The following is a 22,324-nucleotide window of genomic DNA, read 5'->3' as shown; positions in this document are numbered from 1 at the left end:
AACCAGCTGGTTCTATGACAGCCAAGATCCTCCACTCCCACAGTGAGAGAATAGCATTGCCCCCTTAATTCATTGACCATACTCTGTTAATTCAAATGGGGGGAAGTAATCCCCAGTCAGTGACAAACCTGATTAGCCCAGCATAGTCCAATGGCATGTCAACCTAAAGGCAATTTGTCTTTGAAATTCACAACCCTTGATCTCACTAGAGCAAGGAGAAACTCATGGGAAAGAACACCCTGATTCTAAGGTGATAATTCAACCACGTTAGTTGTATTAACATCACTCAACAAATCAGAAACTGAAACTGTACTTGTGTCAATGTTTGCTCAACTCCTGAATACCAACAAACCTAACATACTTCCATTCTTTTGTGATTTAGCAGAGTAAACGCTTATGCCACATTAAGGGTATGTCTACATTTGAGCTGGATGGTGTAAGTCCCAGCTTGCATACACTTATCTGAGCTAATTCCATTTGAGCTAGCCTGGGCTGCGTGGGCAGCAGCTTGGGCTAGCTGCCCAAGTATGTAACTGCCTGGACTCCCAGCTTCATACTCAGCCAGCTAGCCTATGCCTTCACCCACGTTACTCCAACTACACTGCTATTTTTAGCATGCTAGCTCAAATGGAATTAGCTCAGGTAAGTGTATGCAAGCTGGAAATTACACCATCCTGCTCTAATGTAGATGTACTCTAAAAGTGATCAGATGTGTTTCTAAGAGATGTGTTTGCCATGAGATAACCTCTGTTTGAGGAAGTCAGATATTAGAAGGCTGGCCACATATATATAGCATGTTTAAGCTGTTGTCGGCAAACGTTTCAAAATATTTTTTTGTGAACTGGGTGCTTTGCATTGTAAATGACATCTGTTCAGTATGGTGGGAAACCAAATATTGATTTACTGTTATATTAGCATATCATGTTTGTTGCAGTAATGTATATAAGTTCTTGCACATATTGTTAAGGTAGTGCTGTTTTGAAATCATAGCAATCTTTTACATTACCTTCAGTGAGAAATTAAAATATCAGAACTGTATCCTGACACTAAAGAAATATATGTCTGTTAGATATTAAGCAACCTTATTAGTTACAGCTTAACTAGTAGAAGGAAAACTAATCTAGGTATTTCAAATGCAAGTGTCCCGATTGAATGTATTGCCCTAAAAATACTATTAATGAAAGGTCAGTGTTTAAACCCAAAGAGAGAGAACATTCCAGTCTCAATCAGATGGGAAATGCATCAAGAATTCATCTAGGATATTTCATGAACCAGGTATTACCCATGACCAATTCTGGAAACTGACTTCTCCACTACAGGCTAGAGCCTGCCCTGTCCTGAACTAGCTTTCTGGGAAGCAAGAAGGCACAAGGAGCATCTTCCCTTCCCCGTCCCTAGCAAAGCAGCAGGACATGATCTCCCTCTAGAATTCAAGAGAAGAGTAGGTGGAACACTCAGCCAGTGCACTGGTCCACTTCCACCAGATAGGAGGCATGTCTTGCCCTCCTGCTAGCCGCTATGATGTAGTCAGTCGAATGAGCTAGCCTGGGACACGTGCTGCTCCTGATCAAATGAGAACTAAAATGAGTTTGGCAGCACACTGTGCCAGCTTACTCCAAGCTATCCTGCCATGCAACTGCAAAGTGTGTATTGTGCAGAATGCATGGCTGTCGCTGTCACTGTCACTGTTCTGTTCCACCTTACCCCACAAGCCGCCCTAATACAGCTCCCGAAACTAAAGACAGGATTTTGTTCACAGAATGGTAGTATTTACTCGTGCTAGGTAACTACTCAATAGATTCTGAAATAGCACAACTCCTTGGTAGAAAATGTTGTAATCTAGCCTTGGATAATATAGAATACCCCAAAGGACAATACATGACTTCTTCTAAAAACAAAATGAAATGAGAGATCAAAGAGCATGGAAATCTTGCTGTTAAATAAGAACATAATTACCACCACTCACAAATGCTACAATGGCTATATTACCCTTATGACCATTAAATATGGCTCTAAATTATAAACTGCACCATCAAATAGTCATATTCCTATATGAAGAAGAGTAAATTTCATGAGTATTTTCTAACCTTTCATTCAGCTGGGATGTGTTTCTTTTGCTAAACTCGCCAGGTTAGACAGGCCTCTGTACCACTTCAGACATGCATACCACTGCATAATTTTGAACTCTTTTGTTGATTTTTTCCAGTTCTAACCAATTATCCATACTCTCAACAAGATCAGGTGACTAAGCTATATTTGTAGTTCACATTTTCATAACAAAATGGGCTGATGATAACTGATGGTGAGCTCCATAAATGCAAAGTATGGATTAGATCAACACCGTTTTAATACCTGGCAATCTCACATGTGCCTGATTCTCTTACTCAGAGGGAGCACAACATGTAAGTAAGAAATGCCAGTGATTAAGGGAAAGGAGGAGGAGTATAGCTGCTTGGAAATTTTCCGACAGACACCAATTCATTGAAAGCTAAACATTATGATGGAAGTTCATTTTGAAAGAAAAAAATTGCAAACAATCCTTTTTATATGGTCAAAATGTTCAGTTTAAACCTTTTTGGGAAAGGAATGTTTTGATTTTCTGTTTCAAAACAAACTTTGTTTTATCTTTTTATTTTACATTATATCAATTTTTTAAAAAGTCTAAATCAAAATGAAACTTTCAATCAACTTGCAATTAATTTTTTCAGGATTTCATTTTATAGCAAATTTCAATTTCCTCCCCCCCCTTCTCAAACAGAATTTTTATTTTTTAATTTGTAGAATTCCCTGTGAAACAACAATTTTTGTCATCCCCCTCCCCTCCCAGCTCTAGGGGAAGCAAAAGCGTACTGGGTGGGGACCACCAAAACTTTGGCTTTCCCCATCTCGCCCTGAAAATCAACCTTCACTCCTTCTTCCCACAGCCAACAGTGTGTGCCATGCATGCTGGCTGCACTGGAACTACATGATTCCATTACTGTCTGCACTAATCCCTTCACTCACCTTCTGACATGATTTGAAGGGCACAGGGCTGAACCATGGAACGAGGGTCTTGCATCAGCAGCATGTGGTCAGTTGGCCACAATCAAGTGTGCACTGTACTAGTTGCTGGTCACTGGGGCCTCTTCTGACCATGGGTCCTTGAGCCAAAAATCGTGCTATACTTCTTCCCTGTTTGCATAAGAGTGGACATTCAAACATACTCCCTATTTCCCCACTAATCCACCAGCAAACAGTCTGTGTTAATACAGAAAGAAAGAGCTAAGGGTGTTGAGTCCAGACCTCTTGATCTCAGAACAGTGACACTCATCCTTGAATTGCTGCAGAGCTGCTTCACCATTAAATGGAGTCACAAAGTGCCACACAATAATCACAGGGCAGTGCCCTTTGATGCTGCACACAGGGGTGAAAGTAAGGGGGTACGGGCCGGTACAGCGTACCGGTAAAAGGTAGCCGCCAGGACCGGCCCATACCACTGACTTTAAAGTGGCCGCTGACGGTGGGGGGGCAAAAGAAGTAGCTGCCCCGGGGCCACGATTTAAAAGGGCCCAGGGCTCCGGCCGCCTCTGCCGCTACCACAGCTGCGCCGGACAGAGCCCCGGGCCCTTTAAATCGCCGCTGGAGCCATGGGCAGTGCGGGCCAGGGAGCACAGACAGACTGGCTGGGGGATGCTGACCCCCCAGCCCCGCCCCTTCCGCCCGAGGCCTCGCCCCTTTCGGGGGGGGGCCAGAGCGGCCCCGTACCAGTAAAATCTGCATTTTACTTTCACCCCTGGTTGCACAGCACCTGCATCCTGATGTGCTTCTACTCTCTCTCCACCTCTCTGCAACTGAGTGTGAGGAGGGACCTCCTCTCTCCTGACTGCCCTTTTCCCCTTTAGCATCCTCAGATCTTTCACAGCTATCGCTCAGAGAACAAGAGGGGAACTCGCTAGTTTCTGCTTTCCTCTCTCGGGGGGTGGGAGAGCTTGGCCTGAACACCACCGGTACGTTGGCTCAACTCTCTGCGGGCTGCCTGCTATGTAATGAGAGGAGCACTTTTTTAGGCCTGCGCACGCTCTCTTCCTTTTGGGGGGACCTCTACATGCAAAGCGTACTCTCAGCCTTTTAAAAGCCTCCAGCCCTGGTCTGTGTGGAGATAGCCTGGAAAACACAACTAATGGCTAAGGTTGAAATTGTCACTAATGTAGTCCACTCCTAAAGGCACCTGAGGCTCGGCTTTATGGGACCTGAATAACCAGTTACGTGGCTCCAGACCCATTCAAAACAGAGTGTAGTGCCAGCTGAACTGTCAGTGATGGCACAAAGGACTCTGCAAGCTACCTCCCAGGTGGCTGTCTGCGTTTAATCCACATCCTCTCCCATTGTGACCTCTGGCCACGATTGAGAGCAGCCCAGTGGCCTGAGGGATAATCTGGTCTAGTGGACTACATGCACAGCTCTATAGCAAGAGACTTTAATTCCCCATTCTGACACCGACTCTCTGCGGCCTTGGTAAAGTCACTTACCCTTTGTGCATTAGTTCTCCCATGTGTAAAATATCAACCTCACTGGACATTCATTGCAATAATTAATACGTTTGTAAATCCTGAAGAACATGCTGAAGTTCCCCAGCCATCATACTGAACCCTACAACGGTTGGGAACCTAGCAGGACCCCCTCTTGCCCCCAGCTTCTTTGGACAATTGAAGCTTGATAAACTTGTAGATGTTGGGAACCGTGTATGGACTCTAGAACAAACTACATGTGCTCCACTTCTCCTGCAGCAAGAGGAGGTATTAGTACAAAGATTCTCCCACTCACTTTTATATGAAATGATTCAGTTAAGTTTTGGCATATGCCCAAAACCACCTTGCTGCAATCACAATAATGGCCAGGATCTGGTTACATTTTGAGATTGGGTCCCAAATTTATTTTCACAACCTTGCCCAATAATATTAAGGCCAGCTCTGATCAGTGATCTAATAAAAACAAAGAACTGCAATAGGCAGACCTACAAGAGACAAGTTAAATGTAGATGCCTCTATTTGTGTACAGATAGGAACACTACTCAGCATGTGATGAAGAATGACTGCAACTAAATGATGAAAAAATAAAAACCTACTGCATAGACCAAAACAAAGGATCAAGAGAGCACGGTCTGAATACCAAGTGCCCAATGGAAAAAACCTGCAGATCCAATATAAAATATTATAATGCCAAGATCAACACACACACTCTCTCTCTCTCTCTCTCTCTCCTGACTCTTAATCTAGCTTGTTGTCCAATTTATTTTTTTTAATTGCTGCAAGCTCTGAGCTGTTTGAAAAATATTCTCTTTCAGCAAGTAACTTAACTGAAATTTTGATAAAACTTACATTCTGATTAGTCACCTTCAGAAATTGTTACTGTTTTCACATTGATACGTTTTCATTCTACACATCCCAATCTTTTTATGACACAGTTGTCACAGTCATGTGGGTTTTTAAATATGTATTATAAAGACTGTTAAATAGTCTTAAAATAGCATCACTATCATCATATCTGGTTTGATAATTTCATATGCTCTCCTGTGTACAGCATTACCTTAAACATTAGTACAATGGGCGAAATCCTGGCTCCAATGAAGTCAGTCATATGGACTGCAAGGGAGTCTTGGTTTCACCCCAATTCCAACACAATGCAAACAATGGTTCATCAAAAGTGTACTGCCAAAGGACTCAGGATAATTTTAATATAAGACAAAATTCAGAGGGTGACTGAGAACCGACAGCTCCTTCAGGCTCCAATGGGAGTTGCAGCTGCTGAGCACCTCTTCATGATTGACTCATAATACGTACACTGAGTTTTCATTCATAATTCATATGTCACGCAATTTACATAGAATAAATGAACTTAACAATGATAGAATTGTATCATTGTTAAGATCAGTCAACTATCTGGTAACAAGTTCCATTCTCCAGAGATCTGAATTCCATTTCCATGTTTAAAGATTTTTTGGTTGACAACTCACTTGCATGCTAAACACTGATGTTTACATGCGAAACTTCTGTGGGGCTGTGGCTTTCACTAAATCTTAGTTATGGTGATAGCGATTTACAAGTCATATGTTTTTGAAGCACTCAAAACTGAGAGCATTGCAAATTCCTGACTTTAATACTGGGTTCTAGATGCAGGAATCACTTGGTGAAGTTCTATGGCCTGCGGCATACAGAGGGTCAGATCTTATGATCATAATGGTCCCTTAGGCCCTAAATTCTGTGTATATGTTGAAAAGGTTTGAGGGCAGAATAAACCCTTGTGTCACACCCTGCCCAGTGGAAATCACTCACTGCCCCTGCAGATGGTCACATTTATTATGAGGCTTGCCCTGGAAGGTTTTGACAAAGTGGAAGTTGCTGGGATTTCCACTGGTAGACATCCCTTAACTGACCTCAGATATGCTGAGGACATGACGCTCTTTGCTACCACCACAGAAGCAATTCAAGAAATGTTGTAGTTTGTAAAAACAGTCAGTGAAGAATATGGCTTATCGCTGAATGAGGTGAAAATGTAATGCATGTATGTTGACACAATTAACAAAAACAAGATGCAAGCGGACATCACAATTAATGGTCAAGCCACAGAGGCAGTAGATTAATTTAATTATTTGGGATCATACATATTCAATAAAAGAGGGTGTTCCATAGAAATTGGAAGAAGATTAGGAATGGCTCATTCAGCCATGGCCTTGCTCGGATTCCTTCCGAAAACTTTTGCGCTTGGCTTATCCAGAACATCTCATCCACTTTTGAAGAACATTCCATCCAGTTCTCTGGGATCCAAACTCGATTCGATTCCAGCTCATCATTCAGGTTCCTTTACTAGGCATGGACCAGCTCTAAGCCCACACTGGCCAGGCCACGGGTGTTTAGAGACAGAGTGATAGCATAATTCCGAGTCATGTCACACACTACTAGCTACTAACATCTGTGCTTTTTGAATTTAATTGGTTTGGACATCAAACGGATCATATAAGGACCAATCGCTTTGAAGATTGTGTAAGGAACTAATCACTTATGTCTTCACCTTATCCACATTTCAAAATTATCAGTTCAGGGTATTCCCACTTATCTCAACTAGCGCGAAAATACCATCTCCAGCACAGTCTGTCACACTCTCTTGTTTACAGTTTAACCTGGCACTCAAATCAAACTATAGGCAAGTTTACTCATGCCCGGCAAGATGTATACCTACATGCCTATACCTACAGAATTTTGGAAAAATTGTGTCATCTGAAAATGTATGATGGTTTGATTGAAGAAAACTTAATTTTGCCCTTAGTGACTTTTGGATGTGAATCAAGGGAAATTAATGCTGCTGTCAAGAAGAAAATTGAAGTTTATGAGATGTGGTGCTGGGGAAAACTGGTGCTGGGGAAAACTGTTGCATATCTCCTGGATAGAAAAGAAGATGGAATGCTTATGTTAGAAATATTATTGAAGAGAAACAGATCCTGCTGTCAGAAAGCAACAGGTGCAAATTTATGTGCTTTGGTCACATCAGGTGTACAGATGGAAATAATCTCAAGAAAGTTATCATGGAAGGAATAGCAGCAGGTCATCATAGTAGGGGACAGCCAGTAAGGAGAGGGATAGATGGTATGTATAGTAGGAAGAGAGCCTGAGACATAAGCCCTGGTATTAGAGGCTTGGTATGAGTCCTGAGGCCTGAACTAAAGTAGCGGTTAAAACTTTGCCAGTTGTGGTGTTTAGATGTTACTTGTAATTATTAGAATTGGGAGCACTGGCTGTTGGGAGTCTGAAAGGACAGGAAACAGGAAGGAGCGGGGAGGAGTTGAGAGGCTGGGAGAAAGCTCCAGGGGGTGCAGCAGCAGCTTGGTAAAGAGGTTTCCACTTTGAAAATAAAGTCCTGTTGAAGCTTGTTAGTACCTTGCCTGGTTGATACAACACCGATATGAAGCAAAGTCAGGTTGTGACCAAGAGGCAGGTCCTGCTCACAGAATTTGACAAGCATGGGGCTAATATTGCAAAAACACATATACAAGGCAATGGGTGGCACCCTAATATGTCAGAGGGTGGCACCCTAATAAGTCAGGGGTAATACGCAACTTGTTTGTATCGGTGTATAAAGATGTATCTCAGAGGGAGTGTCTTTGGCCAGCCGAGGGGGGAGTGGAAAGTCCCACCACTGAGTGAGCTGTGTCCATTGTCACGAGCATACATGTCTTAGTATCCTCATAGAGTCTGCCGGGTGCTATTACTGTGCTTCGTCGACAATAAACCTGGCTGGGTGCCTTTGCTGAAAACTGAGTCTGTGAATTTATTGGGCAGTTTAACTGAGGTCTGCTATCTCTATTATCTGCGCAGAGCTGGGACAGCACACCAAATAAACACACACGCAGCCAACATCTAACCACAATGTGCAGCAGGTCACTGGGAGGTCAGCTGCAAAGTGCTCAGAGCTACCGAAGAATCACAAAGAATTTAAAAAATTCTGCTACAATGAATAAATGGACTTTACTTACTTACAGCCTTAAAATCTATTAATCATTCTACCAAAAATGGTTGGGGACTCGAGCCAGAGCTTCCGAGTTCTGTTTCCAGCTACGCCACTGACATGTTGTGTGATCTTGGGTCTGCTTATGTAAAGTAGCTTCTCCATCTGTGAAATGAGCATACTACTACTTGTATCTATCCAAAAACACAATCTGTATTAAAGCACAGTGCATTTGCCAGGCTGTTAAGGATCTGTATCTTTTTTATTTCTAGTGCCTTGAATGCAGTAGACAAACATTTATTGTTCTGTAGCACATTAAAATTCATTACTTGACATCTCCTCTGCACTCTTCATCAGTATTTTTTCAGCTGAATGTACTGTTTGCAGTTCTTCACACTTTACGTTTTTCTTTCATTTCCTTGCATCCTGGCCAGCTTTCCAGCCCTTCACCCACCCATGAGTCAAATCAGGCAAAAGTAAGAGAGACAGAGAAAATTATTTTAAATCGTTGAAGTTGTCCATGTCATGTTTGAATCCATTGCTGATAGTTCTATGCACAGGACACCTCTCTGTCAAATGAAGGAAAAGAGGCAGCCTAGGGCAATTTTGTACAAGCCCTCTGTAGCTAGAATGTGGGGCTGGGACATGGAAGTGTGTTTTTGCACATATGCTCCCTCGTCTGGGTGTCCTATAAGTCATGTTGACTGCCTCTGCAAGGGCATATTGCATAGCAGACTCGAAGGATGGGTCAGGTCTAATTATGGGCCTGTATTTAAGCTGAATTTCGAGTTACATTCAGTTCTGCCCTAAAAGTGAACTTGGCACTTAGGGCCTAAAGATGCAGATAGGCACTTAGTAGGATTTTCAGTAGCACTTAAGCAGGTTAGGCACCTAACTCCCAATGAAATTCTTAGGTGCCTAAGTACCTTTGAGGATCTGGCCTTTGGTGCTTATAAAGCAGAAAGAAGTGTTTTGTTTGGATCTCTTCAATTTCATACGCTCTACTGTATAGATGAATTCTCTCCGGGGCTGGAGACACGTGTCAGTAGTTTCTCTCATTCTCCTCCATCTTGTTCTTCAGCCCAATTAACTCATTTAAAATTAGGAACCCCAGCTTTTTGATGAAAGCTTTTGAGATCGCTGTGACAGCCTGGCTCACTTTTCTGCATTCATAAGCTGCTGGCTGCCAACCAAGGCTCCCTATCTTTTGTCTCCCTGTATTACAGTTAATGCCTCCCTCTTATTCCATGGGGACTCTGAAGCTGAGAAAGGTTAAGAGATGCAGCTTAAACGCTGGGGATGGAAGATTGTTGCTTTGTGCTTTATCCTTTTTCAGCGCTTCAAAGTCCTCCTTTTCATTTTTTTTTTTTTTTTTAAGTTTTGAGAAAGAGCAATTTAAAGACATAGGCCCTGATTCTCCCCTACCTTGCTCAATCATTTGTACCTGGCAGAGAGATGATGCTTAGGAAGGAGGAAAGCTTTCGGGTGGTTCACTGAAAATTAGTCATGGATTGGCCCCATTATGAGAGCTGAAAACTGCCATTTGTGCATGTGCCATAATTTTTTTAAACGATGATGGTGCTTTTCAAAAACTATTTCCCAATATGCAAAATTAAATGGAATGGCACTGTGCATATGCATCTTGCTAATTTAGAATGATAGAAATATAGTAGCCCTTGTATTCTTCACTACACAATTAGTCAGAAATGCTAAAGCTAGCCCTGCTTACTGGCTAGTTTATACTGTACATGAGGAGCTCTCACTTTAGGTTAGTGGCTTGAATAAATTTTTCCCCACATCTGCTCACTCTAATGCATGATATGCTGGACAGTAACCATTACAATGACAGGTTGCACCTCAAGGCTTCCATTTAGCTGTATGATCTCCCAGCATCACGTGACATTCCCCACTACTGAAAGTCTGCCTGTAATCATGTGCACCCATCACCCATTCATGTGTACAGGTGCAAAGTTGCAGGAGTTTTCTATCTTCATTGCCCTCTGGCTTCATTACCCCACTCAGTCCTCTGGCTGAGACGCTGATAGTCCAAACCCCTTCTGGGCAAGGAAGTGTACAGGTGCAGTCCAAAGTCCTAAAGAATCCAACTAGCCTCTGGGGCCTGGGCCCCACTCTTTCCTAGGGTTCTGCCACCTTCTCCCGGTTCTGGTGGACTCAGAGTCCAGGCTCCAGCCTGAGCCCGTACATCTACACTGCAATTTTATAGCCCACCAGCCCCAGCCCCACCAGTCTGAGTCAGCTGGCCAGGGCCAGCTGTGGGTGTTTTATTGTAGTGTAGAGAGGTACCTTCTGTCTGACAAGAAAGTAACTAATTACCACCCAGGTGGAATGAATAGTCCAACTGGCCTTTAACTCTTCCTCAAACCTGAGGGGGTTTCACATTTCCTTTGTGGAAACTATAGCTGTATTATGAGTTGTAGCTCTGAGAGATCCCAACTGAGCTTGGGGCCCCATTGTGATAGGTATTGTCTGAATACAGTTAGAGAGTTTCTGAGCTAAAGGGCTTACATTCTGAGTAGGCAAGACAAACAAAGGGCCGGAAGAGGAATTGGTTTGGTTAACTCCCTTCTGCCCTGTGATCTTGTAGCAATTCCATACTTTCCTCTGCCTTTTGCACATCTTGTGTTCACCATAGCTCCCTTTTGCTGGATATGTACACCTGTCTCATTTGGAGAAAGACATTTGGATGCACCATATGCCCAATATTTTTGTGTATTTTTTTTTTTATCACAGGGGTTGTCTTTGAGCTCAAGAAAACAATATAGTTCCCCTGCACGTGGGTTTCCCATGTGGGAGCTGCTAACTGTTAGAGCAACTTACTAACAGCTATGTCTCCTAGGCTCTAGTCTTGGTTCTATTGCTGACTCACTGTGGGGAAGTCACTTAACCTATCTGTCTCACTGATCCCTTGCAAGATGGGCATAGCCTCACAGAGATGTGAGTTTTAATTAACTAAAGTGTAGGAGTTTGAAGGAAAGCTTCTACAATAGACAAAATGAAAACACTTGTGAAAATGTATCATAAGTGCCCATGTGCTAGAATGGAAGGTATAGTGTATAGCTCCTTCTTTCATCCATCCGCATATGATATATAGCAGTATTCTGACTCCAAGGCAGACAGGGAGCTGTGGCTGGAAGTTAAATAAATCATGTTTATGAAAGACACTGGAGAAGGCATGAAAAAGCAAGGCTTGCAAAACAATTTGAGGCCATGTTCCCGAGGCAAATGATACTGGAGTTTGGTGTAACTTAGATTTGTCTAGGGAAGGAATGACTTCAGAAAAGTTGAGACAGACAAGGTAGGTGAGATAATATCTTGTATTGGACCAATTTCTGTTGGAGAGATAGGCAGGCCTGAAGAAGAGCTCTGTGTAAGCTGGAAAGCTTACAAACGTAAGAACAGCCATACTTGTCAGACCTAAAGGTCCATCTAGCCCAGTATCCTGTCTTCCAACAGTGGCCAATGCCAGGTGCTTCAGAGGGAATGAACAGAACAAGGAATCAACAAGTGATCCATTCCCTGTTGCCCATTCCCAGCTTCTGGCAAACAGAGGCTAGGGACACCATCCCTACCAATCCTAGCTAATAGCTGTTGATGGACCTATCCTCCATGAATTTATCTAGTTCTTTTTTGAACCCTGTTATAGTCTTAGCCTTCACAACATCCTCTGCCAAGGAGTTCCACAGATTAACTGTGCGTTTTGTGTGAAGCAATGCTTCCTTTTGTTTGTTTGAAACTTGCTGCATATTAATTTCATTTGGTGACCCCTAGTTCTTGTGTTATGAGAAGGAGGAAAAAAAACTTCCTTATTTACTTTCTCCACACCAGTCATGATTTTATAGACCTCGATCATATCCCCCCCTCTCTAACATCCTGGAACCAACACAGCTACAACAACACTGCATTCAGAAAATTTTGTCTTTCATGAATCATCCTCTGTTTATATTTACCCATGACAAAGTTTGAAGCCTATAAGGTAGAAATTTCAGCTCAACTGCAGTAAATCACCTGGACCAAATGATATTTGAGGGTTGTGAGGGAAACGAAGTATGAAATAGACACATTGGTAAAGGTACGAAGCATATTCTTACAAACAGCAGCCATTCCTGAAGATCCAAAAGGCAGTGGATACTCTGAGGTGCTGCTTTAAGAGAACCTTACTGAGGGTGATCTAGTTGTGACCTTCACCTCAGTACCAAGGAAACTGATGGAGAGCCTGACTAATGACTGTATTACTGCAAGTTTACTCTGGTATAAAATTAGAGTAATGTTCTGGTGAATCACAGCTCAGAGTGTAACTAAAGACAGCCTAGTACAGCTCTTAGATGAGAACAACAGGACAGGCTCAAACCATCATAGCCTCTGAAAAAGCCCCTATAATCTGTCAGGGATTTTTATAATTAATCGATAAAAGTGGACATTGTTTACTTGGATTTTCAAAAAGCTTGTGATTAGGTCACTCATAAGATCATTAGTGAAAATAAATAACCATGAGGCAAGAGGCAAAGTCTGCCCAGGGATTATGAATTTAACAAGTTAAGCAATAGAAAACAAACCGCTATAAGACCCAATCCTGCTCCCTATTGGCAAAACTCCCTGTGACTTTAATGGCACAGGATCAGGGCTCCTTAAAAGTAGAACCAGGTTAATAGAGGAGTGCCTCAGGGTTCTGTATCCTAATGGATACTATAGGCCCCTCTCTTCTCTCTGAGTCAATCATGGTCAAGGTTCCCTGAGAGAACATTGACGTCATTCATGTTCCTTCCTCATGAATAACCAATGCTACAACATTTGAAGCCCTCTTTTTTTAAAGAGGGTGAAAGCTAAAGGAGGCAGTTTGAGTAAATGGATCATTGAAAGCATCTCTGTTAAGTGATTAAGCTACAGCCAAAGATGATATTTATTAAGAAAAGCTTGTTCATACAACACTCATTTGATATTCACACTATGTATCTAGTGCCAAATGGCAGATGTATTTAGATTCTCAAACAGCTGTTTATGGCCGTTGTGTCACAGAAAACTGCTTGTTCAAAGCAAAATATTGTGCCACCTTGATTTCTTGGCTTTTTGTCACTTTTGACATTTTATTTAGACTTTAAGGGTGATTATCTGCAGCTGCAGTCTGTCTCTTTTCATGTCAAACACAGCGATGAACAAACCTCCAAATGTTTAGCTGAGACAGAAATTCATTTTGCCCAATTTTGAATCTGGGCAAAGCTTGTGAGTTTGAGTGGAAAAAACAAGTGGGGGAGAGTGAAAAATCCTGAACATTGCTCCCTGGGGACGTGCATTGCAGTACAGTATTTAATTACATAATAATGTACTGTTTTTCCAAAGGACCCCTGCCTCATTATGGCTGGAGGAGGAGGCAGGATTGTGGTAAATATTTGGAGTCAGGCCACACACCCCCTTCATTCTCTGTACTTGTTGTATGATGTGTCATGAGTGAGTCAGGCTGTTGTTAGAAGATGAAGAATAGCTGTGTGAACTCAAACTTTTAGAACCACCCCAAAAATTGTTTGAATGGTTTACACAACCTCAGGCTGAGAACTTCCCCAAAATAATTCCCAGAGAATCTCTTTTAGAAAAAAAAATCCAAACTCAGTTTAAAAATGGTCAGAATCCACCACAACCCTTGGTAAATTGTTCCAATGGTTAATTCTTCTCTAAAAGTTTACACCTGTCCCTCCTTTTTAATCTCTCTCTTGAGCCACTGACAATGTACATATGCCACTCAGCCACTGATGGAGTGGCTCTAAACAGGAAAGAATACAAAAGCAGTTTATATGCTAATGACATTTTTGTTCTATTGAAGAGTTCACTCAAATCAATTCTACCATTATTGACTGTAGTTGACATTTTTGTGGAGAGCTGTGGTTTTTGCATTAACTGGAATAAATTGCAAGCAATGGATGTATCTAAAAGACGATTACAGCATCCAATCTTACTCCTTCTCTTGTCATACCACCATGGGATAACTTGCGCCCCAGGATCAAGGCCAACTCCATGCTTCAAATAATTTGGATGGAAAAAGGAGTAACAAAAATAAAGAGATAATACAAAATGATAGACTGGCATTCTTCAACTACATTTATAACAAATAGCAGCTACTGCTCTCCCACAGTTCCTTCTTTTCATGGCTATGTCATGGGTGCACAAGCTTGGAGCTCTGGAACAGCTCTGAATGAAACTCAGACAGCACCCTCTTCAGTGTGACACCCCCTCCGGGCACTCTCTCCCTAGGGCTCCTTGGCTTCAGTGCCTCTTGGGTCTGAGTTCGGAGCTTTCAGCACCCTTGTTCATACCGTGAGCTCCCCACAGAGAGTCCACCTGAGTAGGACACCTGGGGAAGCCTCATATGCCCCCCAAAAGGGCCATGCACCCGCAACTTCCACAGTCAGCAGTGACTCTCAGGCAGCATTGTAAAACAAAAGGGTTCATTAGTCATCTGGAACTCAGCATAGAACAGTTCTGGTTAGCACAGAAAGCAGGAAATTATAGCAAAGTCCATCTTGGAGAGATCCAGAGCCCTGGCTTTCCTTGCAAGTTCCAAACCAGGAGACTGACCAGCTTACCATCAGTCATGCCCAGTTGCCACTCCTCCATCTTTTGTGTGTTTCCCAGGCAAACCAATCACCTGGCCTCCACTTCATCTCTTTGTTCTCATCACAGCCAACTGGCTATGGCGGGGACGGGGAGGTCAGTTGCTAATGTCTACCCATTGTCTGGGCCTAGGAAGCTGGACAGCAGTCACATCTGCTCTCTAGGGAGTCTCTTCAAAGATCACACAACCTGTCCCACCACCTAGGTAAACATGCAGCACATAGGGGAAACTGAGGCACGCACATACAAAACATTAAGAAATTTCCCACTTCATCACAGGCTACACTCAAGAATTCATGCAAGGATAGGGGGAAATCAGTCTGTTTAAACTCTCTCACCTCTAGAAGAACATGTTAAGAAATATGGAAACAAAAGTCACAGACAAAAAAGGGAAAAGACTACCTCAACAGAGACCTCAGAGGATATCTGGCTCAATGGAAAAGATACTTCAAATTCTTTATCCGTGTGATTATTCCAGAACAAGATATAAAAAGATACTACAGGATCCAGAATAGCTGTTCAAGGCTAGATTGACAAAACACAAAGAATGCTGGAGATGAAAACAGCTGTATACCAAACTTTTGTACACCCTCAATACCTGTCAAAAAAGCATCTGTTCTGAAACACCATATTCAGTGCTCTCTCAAAAGCTTCAAGAGCCTCTATCTTGCCTTCTCCAAGCTTGTGAATTCTAGGGGTGCAGGATGAGTTGGCATTACCAATTAACATTGAGAAATGGATTGCTGTAACTATTTTAGTGGCCAAAAAGATTATCTTGAGAAAATGGAAATCTGTAATTCCTGCCTCATACACAGATTGGCTTAGTGAGCTCTCTGCTACTGCATTAATGGAAAAAATAATTCTGTCTACTTCTCTTAGGGAGTAACTGTGGACTACCCTCTATAGTCCCCAACCTTCTCCTTTCCTACAGGTGACTACAGACCACTTCCCTGCAGCCTCTTTCTGCCCTCAGCTTCTGGGGTTTATACAGGCCCCTCCTGTTCCTACCCAGGTCAACCTCCTGTCTAATTAATTCCTTCCTCCCTGGCTTCTCTTCCAGGTGCAGGCTGAGCAGTTAATTGGCCTACCTGGCCACCTGAACCCCTTCCAGTCTTGTGGACATTCCATCACAGTCTCTGATACTCAGAGGTTATGTTCTCACTTATTTATCTATTTAGTCATTTTAATAATTGATACCTTGCATGATCTCTGCTGGTTTAATTTTTTCCAGGTTTTGCAAATAATGAACTTTGAATTTTGTTATTTATATGCTGTCTCCATCTTGTGCATGTATTTATATGTTTTGTTGTGTTATGTGTTTATATTATATAAAAACAATAAAATAAAGTTAAAAGTAATTATGCCTGTTTCCATTCTAAATTTGTCTAGCTTCAACTTCTATTCATTGGATCATGTTATACCTTTCTCTGCTAGACTGAAGAGCCTATTATTAAATATTTGTTCCCCATGTAGGTACTTATACACTGTAATCAAGTCACCCCTTAACCTTCTCTTCCTTAAGTGAAATAGATTGAGCTCTTTGAGTCTGTCATTGTAAGACATGTTTTCTAATCCTTTAATCATTCTCATGGCTTTCCTCTGAATCCTCTCCAATTTATCAACATCCTTCTTGAATACTGAACACCATAACTGGGCACAGTATTCTAGCTGTAGTTGAACCAGTGCCAAATACACAGGTAAAATAGCCTCTCTACTCCTACTCAAGATTCCCCAGTTCATGCACCCTAGGATTAAGTTAGCTCTTTTGGCCACAACATCACACTAGGAGCTCCTGTTCAGCTGATTATCTACCCCCATCCCCAAATCTTTTTCAGTCACTGCCTCCCACGATACAGTCCCCCATGTAAGTCTGGCCTACTTTCTTTGTTCCTAGATGTATACATTTACATTTAGCTATAATTAAACATAGAGTGTTTGCTTGTGCCCAGTTTACCCAGTGATCCAGCTTGCTTTGAATTAGTCACCTGTCATCTTCATCGGGGCCCCCTTGTACTTGGTGCTGCAGCTAATCACTTTTAGAACCTACAATGGTTGCGTGCCTCAATATTTTACCCGTGGAGTCATCTGAATTCTAATGACCCCACTGGGGTTGCCAAAAGGACTCCTCTGCTCTGCCTGCCAGGGTGAATGTTATGCCACTGTGCAGAATCCTAACACTTGACTTCAAGAGGAGTCAGCAGAAAACCGCTGCGCCTCGATGCTGTGTCCTACAACTTAACTCCCAGCGTCTGAGGGCTACATTTTTAAAGGGCTCTTAGCAACCCCATCACTGCTTGTGACCACGAAAGTATGGACAGCTGCAATTTTTGAGAATACCGGTGTGCAGAGGTGACAGAATTTACCACTTTTGCCTACAGATCACAGGGCCTGCGGATTGAAATTCTGCCACCTGCGTATTCAGATGCTAATATCGGAACAGCAGGTACGCACGGGTGTTCACACAGGAGGCAATTTTTTTTGAAAAAGTGGCCCAAAGTGTCTGCTTGATACCCTGTGTCTGGTTTCGTCTATGTTTTTATTTTCATTATCCCGATATACTCTAAATCCTCTCCCTACATCGTGACTTAAATAAGGCGAATGTCCATGTGCTACTCGAACAGCTAATACTTATAGTCACTGTCCTTAGAGCTTCCTGTTTAATTGGGACAATCTCTTTGTTATTCTCATTTCTTTGACGGTAGTATTAGCAGTCTGTTCTGCACTGCAGGATGAGCTATAAGAATTACCTTAGACTGCTCCGGGAATGGGCTCAGTTATCCATGCTGTTTGCCCATCACATCCAGTGATTAATTGCCAGCAATTAGTTCTGCTGAACTTCAACAGTAAGATCTTGGAAGGCATTAAAAGCCTATTTCTGAAGTGTTCTAATCAGAAGAATTGCTCAAAATGTGATGCTTTGTCAGATTATTCCACTGGTTAAAAACACACTGGAATGTATGCACTCAGTCCTGTTTTTTCAGTCTTCACACTGTAGTTACAGGAAGATTGTACATAGAGGAAGATTCTTTGGTGTATAATTAGATAGCTCTAATAAATAGTATTTTAAAAAAATCAGTCTGCTGTGTGCTCTCCTTATTAAGGCAAAGAGCTTGTATTTAACAGTTAAAATGACTGTTATTTAAACATTACATACAACAGCAACCAGAGCCTGGTACCGGCTGCAGCTCTTTGCAGTCCAGAACCCCACCTTCCAGAATGGAGAATGGCCATTGATCTTTGCAGCCACATACATATATAACAATTGCAGTAGCTCCATACCTGGTACAGACTGTACCAGTCTACTCAGATTTCATTTCTGTGGCTCACAGAAAAACAGAAGCCACACATCCAACCCAACATGTTTTAAAATGTGGCTGCTGTCTGGAATTTTCAAAGGTGCCTAAGTGATTTAGGAGCACAAGTCTCCTAAATTACTACAGCACTTTTGAAAATCCCATCTTGTAACCTCCTAGAAGGATGTATCACACCACACTGCAGTGACACCAGCCAGTTTAAAAAGTTTGCATGCCACAAAATGTGCATGTCAGAGGTTTTTATCCAGCAAACAAATTAAGATGGAATCCAACTCTGAAATGCTAATTGTTGGGAAATATTAGATAAGAGAGGTTGGGCAGAGAGTGAGTCAAGGATGTTGTGTCGTGTTAGTTCACTGCATGCTACAATTAAGGCCAAAGTAAAAAGCAGAGGAAACAGACTCTGCCAAATAATGCAGTAGCAGTATTATAATGAGACTGTTTCCTCTCAGGGTTAATTCAATTCCTATTACTGTTCTTCTAATTATTCCCATGATATGGTATTTTTCTCAAATCGCATTAGACTTTAGGCACCCGCTGCACCTATAACTAGCCATCAGTCATCAAAAGGCCAAGGTGGTGGTGGTGGTTTAGCCTTGTCTCAAACAGAAAAGATGTATAACCCAAGTATGAAAAAAAGTTGACGATATTTTAGTTTGAAAAATGGGGTTGACTCATGTCCCATCTGAGACTTGGCCTGGTCCACACTAGCAAATTAGGTTGGTTTAACTACATTGGTCGGGGTGTGAAAATCCTCATCTTAGTTAAGACGACCTAAATCCCCATGTAGACAGTGCTAGGTCGATGGAAGAATGCTTCCATCAACCAAACTACCGCATCTCGGGGAGGTGGATTACGTGTGTCGACAAGAGAATCCCTCCTGTTGCCGTAGGTAGTGTGTACACGGAATAACTGCAGCTGCACTGGCACAGCAGGGCTACTGTAGCATATTAAGTGTAGACAAACCCTAAACATTCTGGCCCAGATTTTTGAAGGTATTAGACATTGCTGCACTCAGCATTGCAATGACTGACTGATTTAGGAGTTGAAATATCATTTTCAAAAGGGGGCTAGGCACTTAGGAGTCTAAATCCCATCAACTGCTAGTGGGATTTGGGCTCCTAAGTGCCTAAACCTCTTCTGAAAATGAGATTTAGGTTCCTAAATCAGCTAGGCATTGCAATGCTGAGCACAGCAACACCTAATATTTTACAAATGTGGGTCTGTAAAATCACCGGCAGGAATTGTCAAGTTCATTAGCCCTGGAGTAGAAACTTGGTGCCCCTAACTCTTAACATTATTCAGTCTACAATTTAGTCACATTGTCAGGAGCAGAGTTGTGAAGTTCATGGAGAGAGGGTCCTAGTGCAGGTCCTACAGAATATTCTACCAAAGCTCTCAGCCCTCTTTACATTCCAGGGGCCTTTGTAGACATCCACAGAATGGGATGTAACTAAGAGTTCAACTACTAATAGCAAGATTTTGACAGAAAAATATACACGATGGCAGGAGATTTTCTTGCCAAGTAACGTTTCCAGGAGCAGTATTAGAAGTGGAACTTTTCTATGGATGCCCAGGGTCCAGAAAGACCTGCAAAACTTAGGCCTAAATTAAGTCAGTTTACTGATGTCTACTTTATGATGTCTGCTACAGGCAATAATTTCTCACAGCTACAGACAGGAGTTGGCTATTTTCTTTGCTTCCAAGATATTCTATGACCAAGAGAATGTCTTGGATTCTTCCCAGTACATTCTTGAGAGTGGCACTTACCCTTTTTTAGGTTTCAACCAAAGGTAGTGAGGAGGAGAGTTCTACATGGCCTGCCAGTTTGCAAATTACTTAGAGAAAGGTGGCTGGGCATCATTCTTCAATAAAGCCTTCCTGACACTAATGCAAAAACTAGAATTTCTTTTGGCTGATGATGGGACCCAGAGCTGCAATTACATTTGCCATTCACCAAAACAAACTACATAGATATAAATGGGAGAAAAGGTGCTACTCTCAGGGTCAGACAATAGACTGGTGGTACCCTTCTCTCCATGGCTTGAAACACTTGTGTTAAATTTCACAGGGATGATTACATACATACTATGTTACATTATTTGATCAATTGTTTTTACATGTCTGCAAAGGTTGATTGGCAGATATACAGTACAGACCGATTTATGCGCGGATGTCGGGAGTCAAGCTGTCACGACCACGTGTTAATGGACCATGAATTAAGAGGGCCATGCTGAAAAAAGGGTCTATGATTCACTTAGAAAAAAACGCCGTTATTTTCTGCTCTTTCTGGCTCGCATTTTTTTTCTTTCTTATGAAGTCTGTCATTCGCCGCAGATGAATGATTTTGATATTTTCTGCATTTTGCTCCTCCATATATCTTACAACAGTTTCTACAGCACTAAGGGCTTCTGTGGGCAAAATTCTGACCTTTTCTTCGACATCCTCGTCGTCATTGTCATTTAGGCCTGCATTGTTAGAATTCTCGCCATCACTTTCGCGGTCCGACCTAGCCTCTCAGCCCGTTAATATTTCTTCCTCGGACAGAAATTCTGAATTTAAAATAGATTTTAACTCAGTGGAAAATGCGTTCGTGGCCGATTCATCGGCTGATCGGCTTTCTCCAGAAATCGATACCTGCTTTTTAAAACGACTTATAAACCCCTTGCTGGCTTGGAATGATTCATCCCCCATTAAATTTCCAAATTTTGTCACTTGGGCTTGAAGAATTGGCCCACTTAGTGGCATTCCTTTCAGCCTTTCCTGAGCAAACCACGTGCGCATGGCTTTGTCTATTGTGGGTTTTGCTGAATAGCGCACATGTTTTTGCTTAAGCCCCACAGCAGAATCTATATTTTGTACAAAGCCATTCAGTTTAGATTCTTTTTTTAGCTGTCCTTGGAGAGTAGATTCGGCAATCTCAATATCTTTTGAAACTTTGGCCTGGGTTTCTCCGCTATTTACTCAATCTATTGCATCTAGCTTTTCTTCTACAGTGTAGGAATGCCGATGCTTGCCCTCTGCCATTATATTAGGCCTACGGTTAAAATTTTCTAATATAGTGTATATATATTACTATATAATTATTATATATCTCTCTAGTGTGACAATGACTAAGCGTGCGTGATATGTCTTACCAATATCAGTAAAGACATAGAACACATTTCCGCTCCGCACTTCTGTCGATTTCTGTTCGTGAGCAAATCTGTTGTGCTACATAGCAAGTTCCTGTACCACATGTTAATGAGTCTCGCGTGTTAAATAGGTAGCACTGGGAGGCATGGCGCTCCCGCACATTAAGCGGATTCGCGCTTAAATGGGTCTGTACAGTACTACTATTATTGATGCATTTAATTTAATACTCACTACACGGCCTGAACACAATCTGTTATCCAATTTCCAAATAAATTTAATCTAAACATCTAGTCCCATGATTCTATTTTTTAAAATCTCCTGTTCAGATTCCTTAAATTAAAGGAGACAACAAACTGTATCTGTAGCTAATGATGTTTTGCTTTCTTCTTGGTTTCAGATGATGGCAAACTGTCTTTTGAGGAATTCAAAGCCTACTTTGCTGATGGAGTTCTGAGTGGAGAAGAATTGCACGAGCTTTTTAACACCATTGATACACACAATACTGAGTAAGTATCCTCGGCTTACAACCAAGTGCTACGTTTTGTATTTGAAAAGAAGTTTAATTTTGGCAAAATAAACTTAAGCTGTTTTTATACAAGAGAGTTGTTTCAGGGAAATTATAATGCCCAATTATGTACTCTGGTAAGAGCAAAACAACTCATCAGCTGATCATCTACATATGTTTAAGTGTCCAAACATTCAGAAATACAGGCTTGCAGCAAGTGGTGTGGGCATCAGACACTGTGTACATCCTCTCGTGAGGGCCGGTGGAATCA

General features: G+C 42.0%; 1 protein-coding gene across 1 annotated transcript in view; it reads left to right on the top strand.

Annotated features, from left to right (window-relative positions):
• NECAB1 (N-terminal EF-hand calcium binding protein 1) overlaps positions 1-22,324 on the top strand; it is a 116,642-nt gene that overhangs the window by 6,249 nt on the left and 88,069 nt on the right. Inside the window, exon 3 of the mRNA XM_074944120.1 lies at positions 21,946-22,054. Within this exon, the coding sequence (XP_074800221.1) occupies positions 21,946-22,054 (109 nt within the window). The remainder of the gene's footprint in view (positions 1-21,945; positions 22,055-22,324) is intronic.

The sequence above is a fragment of the Natator depressus genome, chromosome 2 (genome assembly GCF_965152275.1).
Source record: "Natator depressus isolate rNatDep1 chromosome 2, rNatDep2.hap1, whole genome shotgun sequence".
Classification (NCBI taxonomy): Eukaryota; Metazoa; Chordata; order Testudines; family Cheloniidae; genus Natator; species Natator depressus.
This window is presented reverse-complemented; position numbering and strand designations above follow the sequence as displayed.